The sequence below is a fragment of the Agelaius tricolor genome, unplaced genomic scaffold (assembly GCF_023055355.1).
Source record: "Agelaius tricolor isolate 1412-34295 unplaced genomic scaffold, bAgeTri1.0.p SCAF_36, whole genome shotgun sequence".
NCBI lineage: Eukaryota > Metazoa > Chordata > Aves > Passeriformes > Icteridae > Agelaius > Agelaius tricolor.
Window position 1 is genome coordinate 2208362 of NW_027269296.1, and position 21917 is coordinate 2230278.

Consider the following 21917-nt stretch of genomic DNA (forward strand, 5'->3'; position numbering starts at 1 on the left):
CTGCTCCACCCCTGCAAGTGTCCAAAGGAAAAATCTGGGATGGGGAAAGGAGCAGGGGGTGAATGGGACCCCAACCATCCTGCAATTCCACAATTCTCTGATTTTCCCTGCCCCTTCACGTTTTCGGACGAGCCCCCACAAGGTTTTGTTAAACCCGAGTTGAAAACGGTTGGAATGATGGAATTAAAGCTGGAATGAAATAATTTCATCCCAGCAGCTGCAGGAATTCTGCTCCACCTTCCCCCCATCCCAAAGCTGAGGGGTTTGTATATAAAAGTGTCAACTCTGGATTCTTCCAGGCCTGGCTGTGCTCCCTCAGCTCCCTGGCATTTGGGACAGAGCCCAAAACCAGAGGGAATCTGGGCTGATTTTTGGGATGAAATCCCCTCAATTCCCACACCTGGAGTGACCACCAGCACCAGAGGAGTCCACTGCAATATTTTATTTGGGAATTTACATATCCACAGGAGAGAGCAGACCACAAGTCCGACTTCTTGCTGACTTTTGAAGCAGTTTTGGGTTCTACTGGAGATGAGAAAAGAAATCTGCCTAAGATTAAAATGTCCCAAGCGAGCCAGGAAAGGGAGGAACCAGGATTTTACACAGGAACAACGACAACAAGAACGAAACAAAACAGAAAAAAAAAAAAAAAAGAAATAATATGAAAAAAAGTATAAATTAGGATGTCAGGATAATTTTTAAAAGTGTAAGAAAACTTGCACAGGGCTCTGGGCCCCGGAGAATTAACTCTGGTTAAGATTGTTAAAAGTGAAATCCCATCAAATCTTAACACCAGCCAGAAAAATTCACTCTGGAGTGCAAGTTTTTCACATTCCATCGGCTTTGCCCCCACTCTGGGCGAGATTCCTGCTTGCTCAGGGTGGGTGGGTGGGTGGGAGAGGGGCTTTTCCCAAGGACTTTGGTTCCAAGGAGGGTGGGAGCAGGGAGAGCTCCCCTCGAGGGAGGAGGTAGCAAGGCTTGCTTGCCCCTGGGCTCGGCTTAGATCCAGTTCCTCAGCACCAAATGAGGTTCCCCACCCCCCCAAAAACAAAAAACAAAACAAAAAAAAAAAAAAAAACCCAAAAATAATAAATCTAACACTGCAAGTTGAAGTGAGAAATCCCAGCTTTCTGGGCAGGATTCAGTCCAGATTTCCCAGTCCCACCTGTGCCCAGGTGCCCAGCAGGGCATCAAGTGCTACCCAGGAGCTCTGGTGGAGCTTTGTGCAGGGAGGTTTCCCCTCCCCTGTGTGCATTGACTGTGCTGAGGACGGGGCTGAGCTCGTAGTGGCATTGCCACCCAGCTGTCCCCGTGGCTGTGACAGTGGAAAGGCAGAGATGGAGCTCAGGGATGGAGGAAAAAAAAAAAAAAAAAAAAAAAAATTCAGGTTGGGCTGGGTCACACCCCCCCCCACCACCCACCCAAAACCTGAAAGCAAAAAACCCTGAATGTCTGATGGAGCAGGTCTGGAGAACAGAACAAAGGCAGAAATGGTCACGTGCGAGCGAGGGCTCATTTCCACAGCGGGGAGCTGAGGGAGGGGTTGCTGCCCTGGGCTCCTCCTCCTCCTCCTCCTCCTCCTCCTCCCATGGACTGTCCATAGCCCATCATTCCATTGGCTCCATAGAAGTTCATCCCAGCCATCTGCTGGGTCATCTGCAAACGGGACAGGAGAGAGGTCAGGGATGGGCCTGGACGCTGCCCACAGCTCCCAAAACCAGCAGAGCCCTGAAGGGGAGCAGGGGGGGACTCCCCAGCATGGGGGGACTTGAGGGTCCTCGGGATAGCAGCAGGAATTTCTCCATGGAAAGGGTGGGCAGGCCTTGGGATCTTTCCAAGGAGGTTTGGAGTCTCCAGATGTGGGAGGACTTCAGGACAGGATGGACACCAGCAGGAATTTCCCCATGGGAAGGGTGGTCAGGCCTTGGACTTGCCCAAGGTTTGGAGTCCCCAGGTACGGGAGGATTTCAGGGCAAGAATTTCCCCATGGAAAGGGTGGTGAGGCCTTGGAATTGCCCAGGGAATTTTGGAGTCCCCAGGTATGAGAGGACTTCAGGACAGGATGGACACCAGCAGGAATTTCCCCATAGAAAGAATGAACAGGCCTTGGGATTCATCCAAGGAGGTTTGGAGTCCCCGGGTACGGGAGGATTTCAGGGCAAGAATTTCCCCATGGAAAGGGTGGTGAGGCCTTGGAATTGCCCAGGGAATTCTGGAGTCCTCGGGTATGAGAGGATTTCAGGGCAGGCTGGATATCAACAGGAATTTGCCCATGGAAAGGGTGGTCAGGCCTTGGAATTTTTCCAAGGAGGTTTGGAGGCTCCAGATGTGGGAGGACGTCAGGACAGGATGGACACCAGCAGGAATTTCTCCATGGAAAGGGTGGGCAGGCCTTGGGATTGCCCAGGGAATTTTGGAGTCCTCAGGTATGAGAGGATTTCAGGGCAGGCTGGATATCAACAGGAATTCGCCCATGGAAAGGGTGGTCAGGCCTTGGGATTTTTCCAAGGAGGTTTGGAGTCCCCAGGTACGGGAGGATTTCAGGGCAAGAATTTCCCCATGGAAAGGGTAAGCAGGCCTTGGGATTTTTCCAAGGAGGTTTGTAATCTCCAGATATGGGAGGACGTCAGGACAGGATGGACACCAGCAGGAATTTCCCCATGGAAAGAATGAACAGGCCTTGGAATTGCCCAGGGAATTTTGGAGTCCCCACCCCTGGAGGTGTCCATGGGAGATGAGGCTGGGATTGGACTCAACCTCTGGGATTCTTTCCCACCCTGAGCCATCCTGGGCTCCTCAGGCTCTCCCACTCCCCGCCCTCCACAACCGAGCCCGATCCCACCCCAACCCCAACCCCAACCCCAACCCGCCGCGTATCCCCTCATTCCTCCCCTTCCCAACTCCAGAAAAAACCCCTGGAAAACCCCTCCAGGAGCCTCCCCCTCACCTGGGCAAGGTTCCACTGCAGCTGCTGCGTTGGCTGCACCCCGTACACGGCCGGGGGCACCGCGGCCACCCCGGCCACGTACCCGGGCTGCTGCGTCCCCATCATCCCGTTGGGAACGCCCAGCACGTTGCCCACGTAGCCGGCTGGGATGGCCACGGGTGCCACCATGCCAGCAGCCCCGGGCTGGGCCAGCATGCCCACGGACGGGGCCATCAAACCCCCCATCATGCTGCTGGAAGGGGGCACCCCCGGGAAGGCGGCGTAGGGAGCGGCGGGATAGCCCAGCTGAGCCGGCGCCATGAACATCGCTCCTGGAAAAAGGCAGGGAGGGGAAAAACGGGTCAGTTCAGGGGCTGGGATGTCACAATTCCAGCCACAGCCTGGCTGGGGATGCCCAGGCTGAGCTGTTCTTTGTGCTGCTCACAGCTCTCAGTGAAGGTGGAGAGGGAATTTGGGCAGCGGCGTGCAGGAACAGGTTCCCCGTGCCAGAGGGTTGGGTTGGGTATTGGGAGGGAATTCCTCCCTCATTCCCAGTGCCAGAGGGTTGGGTTGGATATTGGGAAGGGATTCCTCACTGATTCCTAGTGCAGGGTTGGATGGGAAGGGATTCCTCTCTGATTTCCTGTGCTAAAGGGCAGGGTTGAATATTGGGATGGAATTCCTCCCTGATTCCCAGTGTTAAAGGGCAGATTTGGGTTGGATATTGGGAGGGAATTCCTCCCTCATTCCCAGTGCCAGAGGGTTGGGTTGGATATTGGCAGGGAATTCCTCCCTGTGAGGGACTGGAATGGATTTCCCAGAGAAGCTGTGGCTGCTCCACCTTTGGAAATGCCCAAGGCCATCTTTGGAGCACCCTGGGATCGTGGAAAGTGCGTGGCTGGAACAGGATGAGCTTCACATTCCCTTCCCACCCTCCCCATTCTGGATTCTCAGGGATCACCCACATTCCCATTTCTCCTGAAGTTTGTCACCCTCAGGACAGCCCACCCAGCCTCCCCTGGTCCCAGCTCACACCAGGGTTACCTTGTGCTGGCACCTGGGACGTTTGGGAGCCGTACAGGGACAGGATGGAGTCTTTGGAGAGCTGCTTCTTCCCCACCTCCTCCCCTTTGCCTCCGGGCTCCGGGAACAGATTCAGATTTTCGGGAACGGAGCCGGCGCTTCCAGAGGTTGGCATGGAACCAACAACCTGGGAGAGACAGACAGACAGACAGACAGGATCAGGGCAAAACCCAGCATGGGGCAAAGGGGAATACCCATCCACACACAGGGACGTGCTGGGGTCATGGAAGAGGGACATTCCTCATTCTTAACGTGGTGGAGGGAGATTTCATTTTAGATTAAGAGGGAGATTTCGGGATTTAATTGAGAAATTTGGGTGAAGCAAGGTTTAGGGCAGGCAGTTGTGTGTGGCAAAACAGTGGCACAGCTTTGCCAGATGTGGGAATGGAAGAGGGACATTCCTCATTCTTCAACGTGGAAAAGGGAGATTGCAGGATTTAATTAAGGGAAATTTAGATGAAGCAAGGTTTAGGGGAATGGAAGAGGGAGATGTGGGAATGGAAGAGGGAGATTTCAGGATTTAATTAAGGGACATTGAGATGAAGGAACATTCAGGGCAGACAGTTGATGTGTGTGGTGAAAACAGTGGCACAGCTGTGGGAATGGAAGAGGGACATTCCTCATTCTTCAACATGGAAGAGGGAGATTTCAGGATTTAATTAAGGGACATTGAGATGAAGGAACATTCAGGGCAGACACTGGTGAAACGCTGCATTCCCAGCTGGATTCCCCATCCCTGGAAGTGTCCAAGACCAGCCTGGAGCACCCTGGCACAGTGCAAGACATCCCTGCCCTTTAATGTCCCCTCCATTCCAAATGACCCCGTGGTTCCATGACCCAACCAGGAGCCCCAGCACTCCCAGCTCACCTTCCTGGAGGAGTCTGAGCTGGATCCCACGGATGCAAAGAGGTCCAGGTCCTTCTCCAGGCTGCAGGGCCGGCCGTTGGTGACGGGCGCTGTCACCGGGGCGTCTGCAGGGACACAGATGTCCTGGGTGTGCCCCTCTGTGCCACCCTCCCAGACACCTGATCCCCACCTTCCTCATCCCTCTGGAGCTGGGAAGGGCCTGGAGAAGGATTTGGGAAGTGCCCCTGGGTTCTGTTTGTCCCATGAAGCTCCAGGTGCCCCTGGAACACCACAGGCTCCAGCAAAAAAGGGAAACACATGGAAAACTCTTCCTAAACTGAATATTCCTGCAGGATTCCTGGAATTGTTCACCTGACAGGGAAAATTGGGACTGGAATGCCTCAAATTCCCACAATTTCTACATAATTGTAGAAATTATGTAGAAATTGTGGGAATTTGAGGAGCTCCAGCAGCTCCTGGAAAACCATAGGCTCCAGCAAAAAAGGGAAACACATGGAAAACTCTTCCTAAGCTGAATATTCCTGCAGGATTCCTGGAATTGTTCACCTGACAGGGAAAATGAGCACTGAAACTCCTCAAATTCCCACAATTTCTACATAAAGCTCCAGCTGCCCCTGGAAAACCACAGGTTCCAGCAAAAAAAGGGAAACACATGGAAAACTCATCCCAATCTGAATATTCCTGGATTCCTGGAATTGTTCACCTGACAGGGAAAATGAGCACCGGAACTCCTCAAATTCCCACATTTTCTGCAGCAATTTCTCTTACCCAGGCCCAGCAAGTCCATGACTGGCTCAGATTTGGGGGAACTTTTCCTGGATTGCTGCGTTTCGTCCTTCTTTTGAGGCTGGGGGAAAAGAAACAACACAAACCTTGGGCAGCCTTTGGGATCACTCTGAAACGGTTTTACAAGATTTACAATGGTTTTTAACAAGATTAACCCTTAAAATCCCCTTTTTTTTTTTCCCAGTGGATTTAAGTAAAAAAATAAATTAAAATTCTCTTTGCTCTCCCCGAAATGAGAATTTCAGAGCGAATATTTTCCCAGTTGTTGTCCCAATAGGTTGTCAAATCCAAGGAGGCTCTAAACCAGGGAGAAGCAGCTGCTGGAGCTGGAAAAACCAGCAGGGAAGAGCTGGATTCCAACCTGCACATCTGCTCAGTGTCCGGGGAGCAGAGCAAAACAAACTCCCAGCGGTGACTCAAAGCACCCAGGCTGTGACTGAGGCCAGAAAAATGCTCCCAGAGGAGGCTGGAATCCCTCTGCTCTGCCTCAGGGGTGTCTCTGTGGTTTTTCTTCCTTTTCTTACCATTTTCACCTTCTCAAAGATGATGGGTTCCAGTTTTCTTTCTGACTCGTTGGTCCTTTTCCATTTGTCGTCCTTTTCTTTCTGTGAGGGAAAATATGGCAGACATGAGGGAAAAAATTCATGATTGCAACAAGAAAAAGCTCTCACCCAGTGCTATTACTGATCTAAAACTCCCCAGATCGAAAATCCTTCAGTAAAAGCTGAATTTGAGGTAAAATTTCCATTTTTCCTGCTCTGAGGAAGGAATTGGATAAAATCCTTTCCAATTCTCCTCCAATCATTATCCCTGATTTATTGCCTCCCTCTTCCATCTACACAAATCAAAGAGCTTCAAGAGGAAAAAAAAAAATCAGGACTTTACACGGTTTTGTTGTCCTTTTCTTTCTGTGAGGGAAAATATCACTGATATGAGGGAAAAAGTTCATGATTGCACCAAGAAAAAGCTCACACCCGGTGCTGTTACTGATCTAAAACTCCCCAGATCGAAAATCCCTCAGAAAAAGCTGAATTTGAGGTAAATTTTTGCATTTTTCCTGCTCTGAGGAAGGAATTGGATAAAATCCTCTCCAAGACCTCCTCCAATGTGAGACATCCATCCACACAAACCAACCAGTGAGATGAAGAGGAGGGAAGAAAAGAGGAATTTAAACCACCCAAAAAACTCCAACCCCCTGATCTCTGCCTTGTCTGTGACCCTGCTTTTTTACCTGGATAACCTGGAATATTCCCTGAATATTCCAGAATATTCCCTACAACAAAACCCACTCAGCATCTTCAAATCTCCTCAGGAATTCACTCCATGAAGTTCAAGCAGCTCTGGAGAAGGGATTTCCTCTGACACAGGGAATATTTCAATACATATATTTCAATATTTCGTTTTAATCACAATTTTAGGCCTCCAGACTCACCCTGAAGGCGTTGATGTCGATGCTTCTGTCCATGTATTTCTTCTTTTCATATTTATCCCGGATAAAACTCTCCACAGCTCTACAGCAGCTGGTTAAGGACAAAGGATTCCAGAATAGCAGCCTTATTTGACAGGGAGGAACAAGGTACAGGCTGTAACTAAATTAAATCATTGTTTAAAGAGCATTTCCAGCAGTAACTTTCTTAAAATAATTTACTGCTGGATCCCAACTTGCTTTTTGCCCCTGGGTTATTTCAGGTTATTTCAGTGCTATAAAAAGGGAATTAAATCAGGATTTAAGCCCTTGCTGTGTTTTCTCCACTGTTTTTTTGTTTTGTTTTGTTTGCCCCAAGCATCCCCTCAGCACATTCAGATCACAGTGGTCACAACAGGATCCTGCACCTCAAAAAACACCTCAGGTACCAGATGAACTCAAAAAAATTATGGTGGAAAGGTGCTTTTGTGGGTGTTTTTTTTTTAGGTTCACATCATTCTATCCCTGCTTGCTCAGCATTCCTGCAAGGTGGGAGTTACAGCTGAAGCGCTGAAAATTCCATCAGAGAATTCCCAGCCTGGTTTGGGTTGGAAGGGACCTTAAATCCCATGGGCAGGGGCACCTTCCACTATCCCAAGCTCCATCCAGCCTGGGGAACACTTCCAGGGATGGGGCAGACACAATTTTTTTTTTTTTTTTTTTTTTTTGGGAAATCCATTCCAGCCTCTCCTCAGCCTCACAGGGAGGAATTCCTTCCCAAAATCCCACTTCTACCAAAATCTGCCCCCTCCGTCCTGTCCTTTGTAAATCATCTCTCTCCATCTCTCTTGCAGCTCCTGGAAGGCCACAGTTGGGTCTCCATGGAGCCTTTGGAATATTCAGCACTTTGGAAAAAACCCAACCCTCCCATTCCCTCCAAAACCTTCAGCTTTTGGGTTCACTCTGAAATGTCAGAGATCTGAATGAGATAAATCCCACTGGAAAAAAGGGATTTTAAGGGTTATTTTCTATTCCAGTGCATTTTTTTCCCCTTTAAGCTAAAAATAAAATCAAAATTCTCTTTGCTCTTCCAAAATGAGACTTTCAGAGTGAATATTTCCCAGTTTTTTACTGTCCCAATCCAAACAGGCTCTGAAGTAAAGAGAAACCTCCTGTGGTCACCTTGGTGCCCCAGTTCTCCACCCCAACCCCTTCATTCCCATTCCCTGCCCAAGGGAACAACCTCTCCTTCAGGGAGGTTTAACCACACAGCTCCAGGATGGAAATCTCCATGGAATTTCCCCGTTTTCCCAGGAAATGAAAAGGATGCTGGTCTGTCTGGGGCCTCCGGAAGTTCTCGGGCAGGTAGGCTTCGTAGAGACGATTGGCTTTGCCATTCCCCATCTCCTGCACGCACTGAAATCCAAAAAAAAAACTCCTTCAAATTCTCCTTTCCCAAACATTAAAGCTCTCCCACAGCACCCCAGGCTGCCAGGGAAGAGAAATCCAGGGAAGGGGGATCCTCCTGAAAGCCACTTTTCATCCACCAGGGGATGCTGAGGCAGCTGCTCCAATCCCCTCCCGCCCCATTTGCCAATTCTAAGCAATTTTTAATCCAAGGCAGGATAAATATCCTGTTAGCAACCCCAAATCCCTCTGGAAGGAGAGGTGGGAAGCAGAAATTGGTAATTTAACAGAGATTTGCAGCTCCTTAAGCTTTACTCTCTGCTGTTTGTCCAGCTTGGAATGAGGACATTTTATTGCTCTTTTCCCTCCCAGTCCATCCCAGCTGGAATTCTTCTTCCTCCTCCACTTCCCCCATATTTTTTTTGGGCTATCCTGGCTTGCTTTATTAAAAAAAAAAAACCCTCAGTGTGTTACCCCAGCCCTCACCTGGATCTGTTCCTGTGTCCACTGGTCGAGGTTGACAGATTTGACCCTGGATATGTGAACTCCCAGGTTCCTGTGGATCCCAGCACAGCGGATGCAGATGAACACCCCAAGATTCCAGGATGCCCATCGTGGCCCTGGGAAGAGAACAAGAAAGTGTTTTCCACCAATCCAACCCTTTTTTAATTTTTGTTTTTGCCTGGAGGAACTGGGAAACTGCACCGAGTGAACTGGGATTGAGGCCTTTGGGTTCTCATCCAGGCTGGAAACTGGAATTCCACCATCAGGAGGAAGTTCCCAATCTTTATCCTTGGGGATTTATTGCCTCCCTCTTCCATCCACACAAATCAAACTGCTCCAAGAGGGGAAAAAAATCAAGAATTTACAGTTTTGTTGACCTTTTTTTTTTCTGTGAGGGAAATATCATTGACATGAGGGAAGAAATTCCTGGTTTCACCAAGAAAAAGCTCTCACCTGGTGCTGTTACTGATCTAAATCCCCTCAGATCTAAAATCCCTCCAAAACAGCTGAATTTGAGGTAAATTTTTGCATTTTTCCTGCTCTGAGCACGGAATTGGATAAAACCCTTCCAAGATCTCCTCCAATCATTGTCCCTGGAGATTTACTGCCTCCCTCTTCCATCCACACAAATCAAACAACTCCAGGAGGGAAAAAAATCAGGAATTGAAACAGTTTTGTCCTTTTCTTTCTGTGAGGGAAAAAAATCACTGACATGAGGGAAAAAGTTCCTGATTTCACCAAGAAAAACCTCACACCTGTGCTGTTACTGATCTAAAACCCCTCAAAACTAAAATCCCTCCAAAACAGCTGAATTTGAGGTAAATTTTTGCATTTTTCCTGCTCTGAGGAAGGAATTGGATAAAACCCTTCCAAGATCTCCTCCAATCATTATCCCTGGAGATTTATTGCCTCCCTCTTCCATCCACACAAATCAAACAACTCCAGGAGGGAAAAAAATCAGGAATTGAAACAGTTTTGTCTTTTTCTTTCTGTGAGGGGGAAAAAAATCACTGACGTGAGGGAAGAAGTTCCTGATTTCACCAAGAAAAAGCTCTCACCTGGTGCTGTTACTGATCTAAATCCCCTCAGATCTAAAATCCCTCCAAAACAGCTGAATTTGAGGTAAATTTTTGCATTTTTCCTGCTCTGAGGAAGGAATTGGATAAAACCCTTCCAAGATCTCCTCCAATCATTATCCCTGATTTATTGCCTTCCTCTTCCATCCACACAAGAAGAGGGAAGAAAACAGGAATTTAAAGCCCCCAAAAAACTCTAACCCCCCCTGAGCTCTGTCTGTGATTCTGCTTTTTTTCCTGAATAACCTGGGATCAGCTCCAGAATATTCCCTACAGCAAAAAAAAAAACCCCACTCAGCATCTTCAAATCTCCTCAGTGCTGGGCAGGAATTCCCAGCTGAGCCAGGACCAAGCACCAAGCCCAGGATTTGGCCCCAAAATCAATCCCAGCCCAAGGAATGAGCAGTTCACTCCAGTTTCCACAGCTCTGATGGACATGATTTGCTTTTCCTGGGTCAAAATAAAATAAAGGCATTGATTAAGGTCACACATTCCTGGTTTTCATGCAGGACAGCTCCAAGCTGTGGATGGGAGATCATGCCAGGGATCAAAAAACCAAAAAAACATCCAGAAGGGAAAGATAAAGGAGCTCAGATGCACCCAGGAATCCCAGCAGGGCATAAAGAGATCCACAGGAGTTCCCACCCCTCTCCCAGACCCTCAATCCTGAATATCTTAGGAATATTTTAAAATTAAACCCTTTCCTCCAGCAGGGAAAGATAAAGGAGCTCAGATGCACCCAGGAATCCCAGTAGGGCATACAGAGATCCACAGGAGTTCCCACCCCTCTCCCAGACCTTCAATCCTGAATATTTTAGGAATTTTTAAAAATTAAACCCTTTTCTCCCAGCTCCCAACACAAACTGGTGTCCCAGTGCACGAGAAACTGGGAAAACACAGAATTAGGGATCAAACATCCCTCCACCAGCCCTTTTTTTTCCAGACATTCTTCTGGATGATGAAGAGTTATCCTGCTTTTCTTGCCACAGCTAAAATAGCAGAGCCTCGAGTTAATGAGAGGGAGGTGGGAGGGGGAAGAGAGGGGAAAAGTGTAATTTCAAAGCCCTAAAAAAGCAGTGCTGTATTTGAGATGCTGTTAACAGTTTAATTCCTGTTCCTGGGGAAAGCCTGGAGCATCCTGAGGGATTTGGAGCTGATAATGCACTCAGAGACCCTTCCAGAGCACAGGTATCCAACCTCCAACAGGTAACTCCAGCACCTCTTCCAGGGAATTCACTTTAAAAATGCCTTTATTAAATTTTCTGGCCTTTCCTGCCATTATTTGCTGTTTTTTCCCTCTTCAGGGAATGATATCAATTTAATGGAGCTGAGAAATTCACTTCCCAGACACTCTTGCCTACACCTCAGTCCCTTTATTACCTCCTTTATTATCAAAGCAAAACCCACAGCTTCAGCACCACCTGAACATGCCCAAAAAACTGGGAATAAAAACCTTTAGCCAGGATCCTTCCTGTGATTTCTGCATGGAATTCTCTCCCAGATCCACCCCCAGGGCTCTAACGTGAGACTGCTGGCAGGATTATCATGAGATTCAAGGTTAGATTTAAAACTCCAGATAAATTTAGCCTTGATAGGACTAAAAGGATTAATGGGCAGCTCCTGGAGTAATCAGCTCACTGGGTTTGTCACATGGACCAGCTCAGGCCACCACAACCTCCCACTAAAACATGACTCAGGGTTAATGTCACATCCTCCTGCTGCTCCAGTGTCCCCTCAGGGTCTGGGACAACAAGGGAACCACGTCTGGAATGTGCTGCAATTCCTGAATCCAAATTCTGGGAGAGCCAGGATGGAGCAGCTTGGTTATATCTAAATTAAAAATGAATATTTAGGGGGTTTTTGCACCCCTCCCAGCAATAAACTCATGATACAACCAGGGGGGAGCTGTTCCCTGGGGAGATTCCAGCTGGGATTTGGGTGTCCCTGCACAGCCAGGAGGAGCTGCAGGAAAGGTCTCAAACCTGCAGGGAATAGAGGATCCGGGAGATGTGGGGTTGGTTTTCACAGATTGTGACCCCAGCAGCTCAGGGCTCTGCTGTGTGACAGGAGGGACTTCAGAGCCACACAGGGAGGAAATCTGAATTTCCCAAAATGCTCCCTAATCCTGCAGCCACAGCAAACCCTGCTGGGGTCAGGCTGGATCCAACATCCCCTTCCCAGACACCCAGCTTAACTAAACCAACACTTTAACCTTCAAATGCCTCCGAAAAATGTTCTTTTAAAATGTCTCATAGAGCCCTGAGGTTGTGGGAGGGGGGAAGGGTTTGGTGCAGATGTAAACAACCTCCCACTTCCCTCTTTGGAGCAGCTCACACTGGAACATCTCCCACTAAAAATCTCCCTGCAAGTGCCCAGCGACTCAGATTCGGCTTTTTAGGGCTTTTTGCAGGCATTTCCCCAGGGTTTCACAGCTCTTTTCAAGGTGACTCGACTCGAAAAAGCTCCAGGTGGCATCTCCAGATGTGACTTTTTCACCCCGTGCTGCTGCTTTGCACTTCCCCAAAACTCAGCCCCAGCTCAGACTCTGCAGCAGCTTCAGTGATAAAAAGGGGGAAAAACGCCTGGGTTGGAGTTTAGGGGAACATTTTTTTCTGAGAAAAACGGGGTGATATCAATAAATAACAACGGGGCAGCTTTAATCAGCGCTGCAGAGCTGCCTGGGGGAATTATCACCCCTCACAAAAAGTGGGCACGCCCTGACACCCACCTCCAATTGAGGACAGGGGCGCCTCACCCTCCTGGCTCAGGGAATTATGGATTTATTTATCTCCCAGAGGGTTGAGGACAAGGCCAACAGAAACATTCAGCTCCTTAAACCACTAAAAAAAATTGTTTCTTGCATGAATCCTCGGGTTGATGTTCTAAAGTCAATTCCCCTGAGGGCCCTCAGAGGCACCAGGCCAAAATGGAAACCCCATTCCCACATGGAAAATTGGGAGTTTGCTCCAGTGCCAGCCTTGCCTGGTGCTGCCACTGCTTCTGTCTCAGCTTTATGATGATTTTATGTCTGATTTTATGATGCTAGGGGTGATTTTAACAGCCATGGAAAGCAAAGTCACCTGCTCTGAGGAAGTTTGTGGAGCTTCACCTCAGGCCTGCACAAATCCCTCCTGGATTGAAGGAAAAACCAATGTGGAGTGAGAATCCCAACATTTTCAGAGGCTGGCTGCCCACTGAGCTCTGGCACACGATTTGGGTTAGCTCAGACTCCAAGCTTGGCAGGGGCTGCAGGAGGATCACAAACCCCAGAGCATCCCTTGCTCAGTGAATTTTCATTCCCAGTTTTCCTGAACATTCCCAAGGGAGGAGGATCCAGCAGGGATTCAGTGCCCAGCTCCAGGAGACAATTCCAGAGCCTGTTTTACATCCCAGCCTGTCAAAACAAACTCCACATACCAAGCTGCTCGTGCCAGCTCCAGTCCCCATCTAATGCTGCTCATTAATGCTCCAAGGGCTGCTGAATAATCTGAATGACTGAAAAGGATCCTAATTCCCTTTAAAACCCCCAGCCTAATTCCCTTTTCAACTCCCAGCCTGAGGAGCCTGCTCCAAATGAGTCACTTGCTCCAAGTTCACACCCTGGAGGGGTTTTAATTGAGAAATCCTGAGGGGATTCACTCCTCACCCCTCACTCAGGCACCAAATTCTGGCCCAAGTTCCTGAGGCAACTTTTTTTTTTTTTTTTTTTGCTGTAATAACTCTGCAGAAAGCATTTAAAAATAAACCAGGAGCTGGCTGCAAAACCACAGCTCCTTGGAAAAGGAAGAGCAGGGAAAAAAATAAAAAAAAAGAGATGCTTCCATGGGCAGGATTGAGGGAGCATCAGAATGGAGAGCCTGGTGAACTATTCCCAGTGGAAATGAGCAGCTTCTTGCATGGATCCCAAAAAAATGCCCCATGTCTGGCTGTGGAACCATCCAGCTGAGGAAAAGGGATGTGGGGAATTCTCCTTGGAACAAGAAAATCCCTGCCAGGGGTTATCCCTCACCCAGGGAAAAATCTCCTCCAGTCCAAGCTGAATAATCCTCATTTTTGTTTTGCAGAGTCAAAGGAGGAAAGAACTCAGTTTCCAAGAGGTTCCTCTGCCTTGTGGTTTCCTTGTTGTGGAAAGAAATTGCTCAAGGATTTTCTGCCATTCACGCTGCTCAGAGCTGTGACAAGGCCTCTCTTGCAAAACAACTTCCTCTGCTCTTTGCTGGAAATGTCGATTCTGCACTTCCAGGACTCGGGGGAAACCAAAGGAAAGCCCCAAAACCCCACTGAAATGATGTTACTGAGTTATTAACACTATGAATAACTGAGCTGAGCGTGGGTCCTGCTGCAGGGATCAGGGATCCACCTCGGATTTGGGATTAATCCCTGCTGCACTCCCAGATCTGGGCCCAGTCTGAGGGATTTGTGCAGCTCTCAGGGGATGCTAAAGCCAAACCCTCACCAGAACACCCACAAAAGGTGTTTGATAAAAATCTACACCTGATCAAGTAGTTCAATCACCCAAAAAAATCAACTCTATGCCATCCTTTGAAAGAAGAAAGGGCTGTTTGGGGGTTTTATTTTCATTTTCAGTTTTTTTCCCTCCACACAGTAATTACAGGCCTCAACCACATTTTGCAAGAAAAACAAAGGTGCTGGCTCTGATTTCTGCCAGAAAATTTTCCAGTTTAGCAAAAAATATCCAATACTTGAGGGCTTGTGGCCTTGAAGCCCAAGATTTGTGTGTTTTTGGGTAAAGATGAGCAGTTTTATCACTGCTACCATCGTGTTCTTTGAAGTGCAGGTGCAGGAAATGAAAATTTCTGTGAACAGCAGGGTGGGGCTTTCCTGCTGCTGCAGAAAGGGTTGGATGTTCCTCCAGTCAATAAAAAGGTGACAGGGACAATTTCAAGCAGTTTTATCACCAGGATCCATGAAAAACAACTGGGTGACATCATCAACACTGATGGTGACACAGCTTAAAAATATAAATATACATCAAAAAAAAAAAAAAAAAATCAGTCAGTTCCACAAGCCATGGACTTCCTGTGGCATCATTTTTTGGAGCAAAACCACACATCAGCCAATCCTAGAAACTGCAGATTCCAAGGAAGTCTGAATTTCCATGAAATGCAAATAATTTAGGTGATAGGTGCACCTGTAAACAGAGCAGCAGGGTGGAAGCTCTGCCATCACTAAGTTGGCTTTTGATGCTGTAAATAGAATTTTGCTGCTTTTAAAGATGGTTTTAATTTGTCACTTGGTGTTGAAAATATTTAGACTCTGTTTTTCCAATTTAATTTAAGGATGTTTTAGAAGCCACCAAGTCCTTTTAGAAAAGCTCTGAGCAGAGGAAGGTCCTGGGTCAGTTTTGATGGATTGAGAATTTTTGCAGTATCTAGAGCTAAACATGATAATCATAATAATCTGAATTAATATCTTGGTTACAGTAATACTGATTTTCAGTCTCATGAGCTAAACATCCCTTGAAATTCCTAGGGAAAGGGGCAGGAAGAAACGGCATATATTACCAAAAATAGAGAAAAACCAATTTATTAAGGCCCAGGTAAACCCAGCCTTGCACTCACTGCTCCAAGTTCAAGACAGCTCCTCCTAAAAGCTCCAATTTTGTCCCAGATTTCCTGGGACACAGGGAACAATCACTACCAGGGACCAACCTGAAGGAGCCCTGAGCTATTCCTGACTTTTTGCTCGCTTTCAAGACCTACTTTGCATTTTGGAGCACGAGCTCCCTTTGCACTGCAGCTGCCATTTCCTTACATAACTCCTGGCAGTTTCTATAGGAACAAACTTTACTCCAGCTGGGAATCACGTGGGGTAATTTTAATTTTTTTTATTTTTGGGGGGTTGAATTTTCTTTTCCCACCTCCACTCCCCAGGTGGGTCAGCACAGAGAGCCCAGGTGCTGCTGCTGCTCTGGGGATTATCCCTATTTCTGGCAGATGTAGGGCCAAGTGTGACTCAGAGCTCTGCTTAAAAGGGATCTTCCCACAACTAATTCCACACTAAAGCCCTGTTGGGAGCACTGATGCTTTTTTCCCCTTGCTTGAGTGGGAAGGTGCAGCTCCAGGCAGGCTCAGGGTGGACAGAGCTGTGTCCTCTCCCAGTTTTACCCTGCTGAGGTGAAGATTCCAGAGGGATAAAGTGAATCTTGGAGCATTTCCACTCCCTTTGTGCACCAGACCTGAGCTGGGAAGAGCAGAAAAGCAGAATAATGGAAGATCCCAGAATATTGTGGCTGCAGCTGAAGATTCAAATGAACACACACACACAACCCACAAGGATCCCTCTGGCAAGATTCCCTTGCCTAAAGCTGAGCTTTCTCCTCATCCCAGATTTCCTAAGCCGAGCTGAGCAGTTCCAGCCCCTCCACTCTGGGTTTTGGAAGGCACAGGCTGCACCACTCCCCCTCCATCAGCGCTGCCATCCTCATCCTCCTTCCTCCCATGCAGCTGTTCCAGCAGCTATTTCAATTAGAGTTCCTCTTGGAATTGAAGGAAATTCAGCTGCAGCTCAAGAGGCTGCTGGAGGAGGAGGAGTTGAGTCACGCAGGTTTTCAGGGAATGTTTGGTTTGGATTAACAGGAGTTAGGCTGGACTAAAGCAGCTCCCCCATAGGACAATAATAATAAGTCAGGCTCCCCATACCACCTACTCCACCCCAAGCTTTTCCCCCTTCCCATCCCATATTTACCCATCTCTGGGCAGGGATTTCCCCAATCCTACCCCTTTTTTTTTTATTGGTGAAGAATTAAACCTGGATTTATGCTGTGTTCACTTCTCCCACCTAATCCCTCAGGATACTAGGGATGGATTTAGGCCTGGAACCCATGGATCTCACGAGACAAAGGGATGAAGGGAAGAGCCAGACAGACCAGGGGGGAGCACAGGGCAACCTGAAATTCCTAGGGATTTTAACATCCATAGAAAGCAAAATCACCTGGCACCAACCCTGCTCTGATGAAGTTTGTGGAGCTTCACCTCAGGCCTGCACAAATCCCTCCTGGATTGAAGGAAACATCCAGTTTGGAGTGAGAATGTCACCTTTTCCAGAGCCTGGAACCCCTGGATCTCACAAGACAAAGGGATGAAGAGCCAGACAGACCAGGGAGGAGCAACCTGAACCCTCTGGGGAACCTCTGGGCTCAGCTCCCCGGGGAGCTCCCGCTCCGACGGCGCCACCCCGGGATCCACGGAGCCTGCTGGGTGCATGGATGGGACTGGAGAGCAGGGGGAAGGATTTGGGAGAAGGAGAGAACCAAACACAATTAGCTGGGGCTGCAGAGCAGCTGCGGGAGCAGCACTGAATCCACTCCGTGTCGCTCCGTGGGAATTTTCCAGATCCCAACAGAGATTTCACCTCATCCCTCCCTCCCTCAGCCATCCCAGCTGCAGGTTCTCACGTTCCAAGCAGGGAATGTGCTGCTGGATGCTCAGCTCAGGCTGTGCAGCATCTCTCAGACACACACAGGAACACCACAGCCACCCCTTGGAATGGCACCAGCAGCAAAAATCCCACCTGCCCAGCAAGTGCTGCTCTCTCCAGGTGTTTTTCCAAGTGATTCCCACAGCAAAGACCTCCAAGGAGAGGATTTAGAACTCATCAAGCGCCCTGGCTCAGCTCTCCCAGTTCCCCCAAACACGAGGTTGGCAACACAAAAAGAGGAAGACAGTGAAGAGATTTCACCCAATTTCCTGCAAAACAACAACTCTGAGCAGTTTTTGCAGCAGCAAAAGCACCCTGGGATTTCACAGAGTCTCACAATGGCTCGGGTGGGAAGGACCTTAAATCTCATTTAATTCACCTCTGCCACGGGCAAGGGACATTTCCCACTGTCCCAGTTTGCTCCAGTCCCTGCCCAGTTTTGGTTCCAGACACCCCTGGAAGTGCTGAGGGCCCCCCAGGCTCCTTTCCATGGGCAGAGTGGGATGTTGCAGTTATTCCATGAGGAACATCAGGACTTCCTTGGCATCAGAGCTGGGAGAGCTCCATGTTCACCAAAAGTACCCAAACTGCCCCAAAACTGCAGCAAATCCCTGGAGCTCTGGGCAGAGACAGCTCCATTCACCAAAAATACCAAAACTGCCCCAAAACTGCAGGAATTCCTTGGAGCTTCAGGCAGAGACAGCTCCATTCATCAAAAGTACCAAAACTGCCCCAAAACTGCAGGAATTCCTTGAAACTCTGGGCAGAAACAGCTCCAGTCACCTAAAGTATCCAAACTACCCCAAAACTGCAGCAAAACCCTGGGACTCTGGGCAGAGACAGCTCCATTCACCAAAAATACCAAATCTGCCCCAAAACTGCAGCAATTCTTTGGAGCTCCATGCAGAGACATCTCTTGTGGCACCACAATTGATCAAAAGTACCAAAACTGCCCCAAAACTGAAGCAATTCCCTGGAGCTCTGGGCCAAGACAGCTGCATTCACTAAAAGTACCCAAATTGCCCCAAAACTGCAGGAATTCCCTGGGAGTCTGGGCAGAGACAGCTCCAGTCACCAAAACTGCCCCAAAACTGCAGGAACTCCTTAGAGCTTCAGGCAGAGACAGCTCCAGTCACCAAAACTGCCCCAAAACTGCAGGAATTCCTTGGAGCTTCAGGCAGAGACAGCTCCATTCATCAAAAGTACCAAAACTGCCCCAAAACTGCAGGAATTCCTTGGAGCTCTGGGCAGAGACAGCTCCATTCACCAAAAATATCAAAACTGCCCCAAAACTGCACCAGTTCCTTGGAGCTTCGGGCAGAGACAGCCCCATGCACCAAAACTGCCCCAAAACTGCAGCAAATCCCTGGAACTCTGGGCAGAGCCAGCTCCATGCACCAAAACCACCAAAACTGCCCCAAAACCGCAGCAATTCCTTGGAGCTCTGGGCAGAGACAGCTCCATGCACCAAAACTGCCCCAAAACTGCAGCAAATCCCTGGAACTCTGGGCAGGGACAGCTCCATGCACCAAAACCACCAAAACTGCCCCAAAACCGCAGCAATTCCTTAGAGCTTCAGGCAGAGATAGCTCCAGTCACCAAAAATACCAAAACTGCCCCAAAACCGCAGCAATTCCTTGGAGCTCTGGGCAGAGCCAGCTCATGCCCTGGAGGAGGAGATTTCCCACTGCCAGGAATGTCATTAGTGCAGGGGGTAATTAATGGCTCAGATAGCTGGGGACAGCCCCAGCCTGCCCTCCAGGATCGGTGCAATCCCAGCTCCCAGCTTTGGAAAGGCTCAACTCCACCCCAGAGCTTCATTATAATAAATAAAAAATAAATAATAAATAAATAATTAATTATCTGGAGTCCTGACCGGGAGAAGCTCCATCACCCAGAGCTGTGGGGTTGAATTTATTCCCATTTTGGTGGAATTTGCCCTCTCCCAGGCCTGGGAGCTGAGATGAAGGAGCTATTGCTGCCCTCCAGGAGGTGCCAAGAGATAAAGGATTGGCACAGTGGAGGAACATCCTGATCCACACCACCACCAGGTGTGCTCCAGGCAGGTGGGAGGGATGAGGCTGTTGTGGTTTGGGGTGAAAAGAAATCATAATTATCTAATTCTGAACGTTGTTCAAGGGGGCTGTGCAGTTTTGGAGGTCACACTGAGGTCAGCAAGGCCTTTGTTTACAGATGGATTTGGCCAATCCCTCCTCCAAGTTCAATTCCAGCAGCTCTTGGGAAACAGAGGCTCAAGTCCAGATCTCCAAGAGATTATGGCAGCTCATTAAAACAGGATTTTGGGCAACTTTAACTCTTTTGCTGCAAGAAAACAAAGCAGCAACCACAGGGGACAAGGAACAGTTTTATTCCTTTGTTTTATCCTCTGAAATTCAAACATTTCCTCTCTCAGATAAGACCAGGGTCATAACACACCTTGGAATCAGAAAAACATGGAATGGTTTGGGTTGGGAAGGACCTTAAAGCTCCTCCTGTCCCTTGCACTATCCCAGGCTGGCCTTGAACAATTCCAGGGATGGAGCAGCCACAGATTCCTGTGCCAGGGCCTCACCACCCTCACAGGGAAAATTCAGGTGGCAAAGGAGGAGACAGAAACCTGAATTCCAGAAATCTGAATTCCTCCAGTGGTCCATGATGCCGGGGTGAGGTCACAGCTCCCTCCCTGTGCTCCCAGCATCCAGGGCAGGTCCTGCCGCTGGCATTCCAGCCCCAGGGGACAGGATGTGACTCCCCAGCTGGAATTCCCTCAATTCCACAGCCCCGGGTTTTCCCGGTCCCTCTTCTTCCCCCCTTTCAGGAGAGGCCCCCACACCCACTCTGGGGTGTTTCCCGGGATTCCCCACAGGGAGATTTGGTGCCGCTCCCTCCCCATCTCCCCTTGTTCCCCCAGCAGCTCCTCCCGGTGCAACTCGCACCAAACCCAGCTGGGCTGCAGCCAAAAATCTGGGGGTTTTCTGCTGAAAACCACCGTGTTCTCTCCCCCAAAACCACCCTGTTCTCTTCCCCAAACACAGCCTGTTCTCCCTCTCAAACCACGGAGCTCTTTCCCCCAAAACAACCATGTTGTGCCCCCAAAACCACCCCGTTTTCCCACCCAAAACCATCCTATTCTCCCCCTCAAACCACGGAGTTCTCCTCCCTAAAACCACCGGGTTCTTTCTGTCAAAACCACCGGGTTATTGCCCCAAAACCCACCCTGTTCTCCCTCTCAAACCACGGAGTTTTTTCCTCTAAAACCACCGGGTTCTTTCCACTAACACCACCCTGTTCTTGCCCCCAAAGCCACTCTCTTCTCTGCCCCAAACCCATCCAGTTCGTGCCCCCAAACCCCACCGTTCTTGCCCCAAACCCACCCCGTTCTCTCCCCCGAGCCCCCCGGGCCGGCTCAGCCTCTTCCCCCGCACAACCCCCGTAACCGCCGGGCCAGCACCGTTGTCCCCCCGCCACCACCGGAGCGCTCCCCTCTGGTGGAAGTATCATCCCCACCAGACCCACCCGGGGGTGTCCAACCCTCAGCGGAGCGGCCACACCGGAGAGCACCGAGCGACGAGGCCGGTGCGGTTGGGGTGGGGGGGGCACCGAGGGGGTGCATCCGGTGCGGCGCGGGCTCCGCAGGCTCCGCCGCTCATCCGCGCTACCTTTGGCCTGGCAGTCGGCGCAGAACTTGTTCTCGTCCTCGGCCAGCAGCCCGGCCAGCACCGCCTGGTAGCGCTCCACGTCCCGCACCGATTTTCCCGTCATGGCGCGGCCGGCGCTGCCCGCCCGCGGGTCACGGCCGGCCCGCCCGCTTCCTGCTTCCGCTATGGGCGGGGCTACGGCCAGGGGAGGAGCCAATCAGCGCCGGCCCCGCGCGGCGACGCCCCCCTCCGTGCGCCGCCGGTGCTGGGCGGTGATTGGTTGCGGCGCGCGGGCGGAAGCCAATAGGAAGAGAAGGGGCGGGGCCATAGAGGTATGAATGGGGAGGGTCACGTGATGATGGGGGGTGTTAATGGGGGGCCAGGCAGAGGAGGGGGATTTTGGGGGGCTCAGAAGGGCTGGATGGGGGATTTTGGGGGCTCAGGGGTGCTGGGTGGGGGATTTTGGGGGACCCTGGGATGCTCAGGGGTACAGAGATGCCGTATGTGGGATTTTGGGGGGCTCAGAGACGTTGGGTGGGGGACTTGGGGGGTTTGGAGGGGTTCAGAGGGGCTGGCTGGGGGATTTTTGGGTGTTCAGAGGGGCTGTCTGGGGGATTTTGGGGGACTCTGTGGTGCTGAGGGGTACAGAGATGCTGTGTGGGAGGTTTTGGGGGGGCTCAGAGGGGCTGGGTGGGGGATTTTGGGGGGCTCAGGGTGCTGGGTGTGGGATTTTGGGGGGCTCTTGGGTGCTCAGGGGGCTTTCTGCTGAAAAAAGGGGTACAGA

General features: G+C 49.8%; 1 protein-coding gene and 1 long non-coding RNA gene across 2 annotated transcripts; one reads left to right on the forward strand and one right to left on the reverse strand.

Moving 5' to 3' along the window:
* Nucleotides 1-427: 427 nt before the first annotated feature.
* Nucleotides 428-21327, reverse strand: SMAP2 (small ArfGAP2). The gene is made up of 10 exons (XM_071453559.1): nt 21155-21327; nt 8962-9095; nt 8399-8484; nt 7096-7174; nt 6188-6268; nt 5646-5724; nt 4878-4981; nt 3971-4136; nt 2948-3258; nt 428-1656 (listed from the first exon to the last, which is right to left on the reverse strand). Exons 1-10 carry the CDS (start codon nt 21255-21257, stop codon nt 1513-1515), a joined length of 1287 nt encoding a protein of 428 aa, XP_071309660.1. The 5' UTR covers nt 21258-21327; the 3' UTR covers nt 428-1512.
* LOC139603101 (uncharacterized) lies at nt 1964-2777 on the forward strand. Its single transcript, XR_011683571.1, has 2 exons — nt 1964-2527; nt 2614-2777. It is a non-coding gene; the product is annotated as an uncharacterized lncRNA (long non-coding RNA).
* Nucleotides 21328-21917: the final 590 nt, after the last annotated feature.

What these genes read in the sequence shown, in the direction of transcription:
- SMAP2 (XM_071453559.1), bottom strand. Translation starts at nt 21,257, where the DNA reads ATGACGGGAAAATCGGTGCGGGACGTGGAGCGCTACCAGGCGGTGCTG. An exon ending in CGCCGACTGCCAGGCCAAAG is followed by an intron (nt 9,096 to 21,154) that starts GTAGCGCGGATG and finishes TTCTCTTCCCAG; the next exon opens with GGCCACGATGGGCATCCTGG. An exon ending in CGGAGGCCCCAGACAGACCA is followed by an intron (nt 7,175 to 8,398) that starts GCATCCTTTTCA and finishes CAGCTGCTGTAG; the next exon opens with AGCTGTGGAGAGTTTTATCC.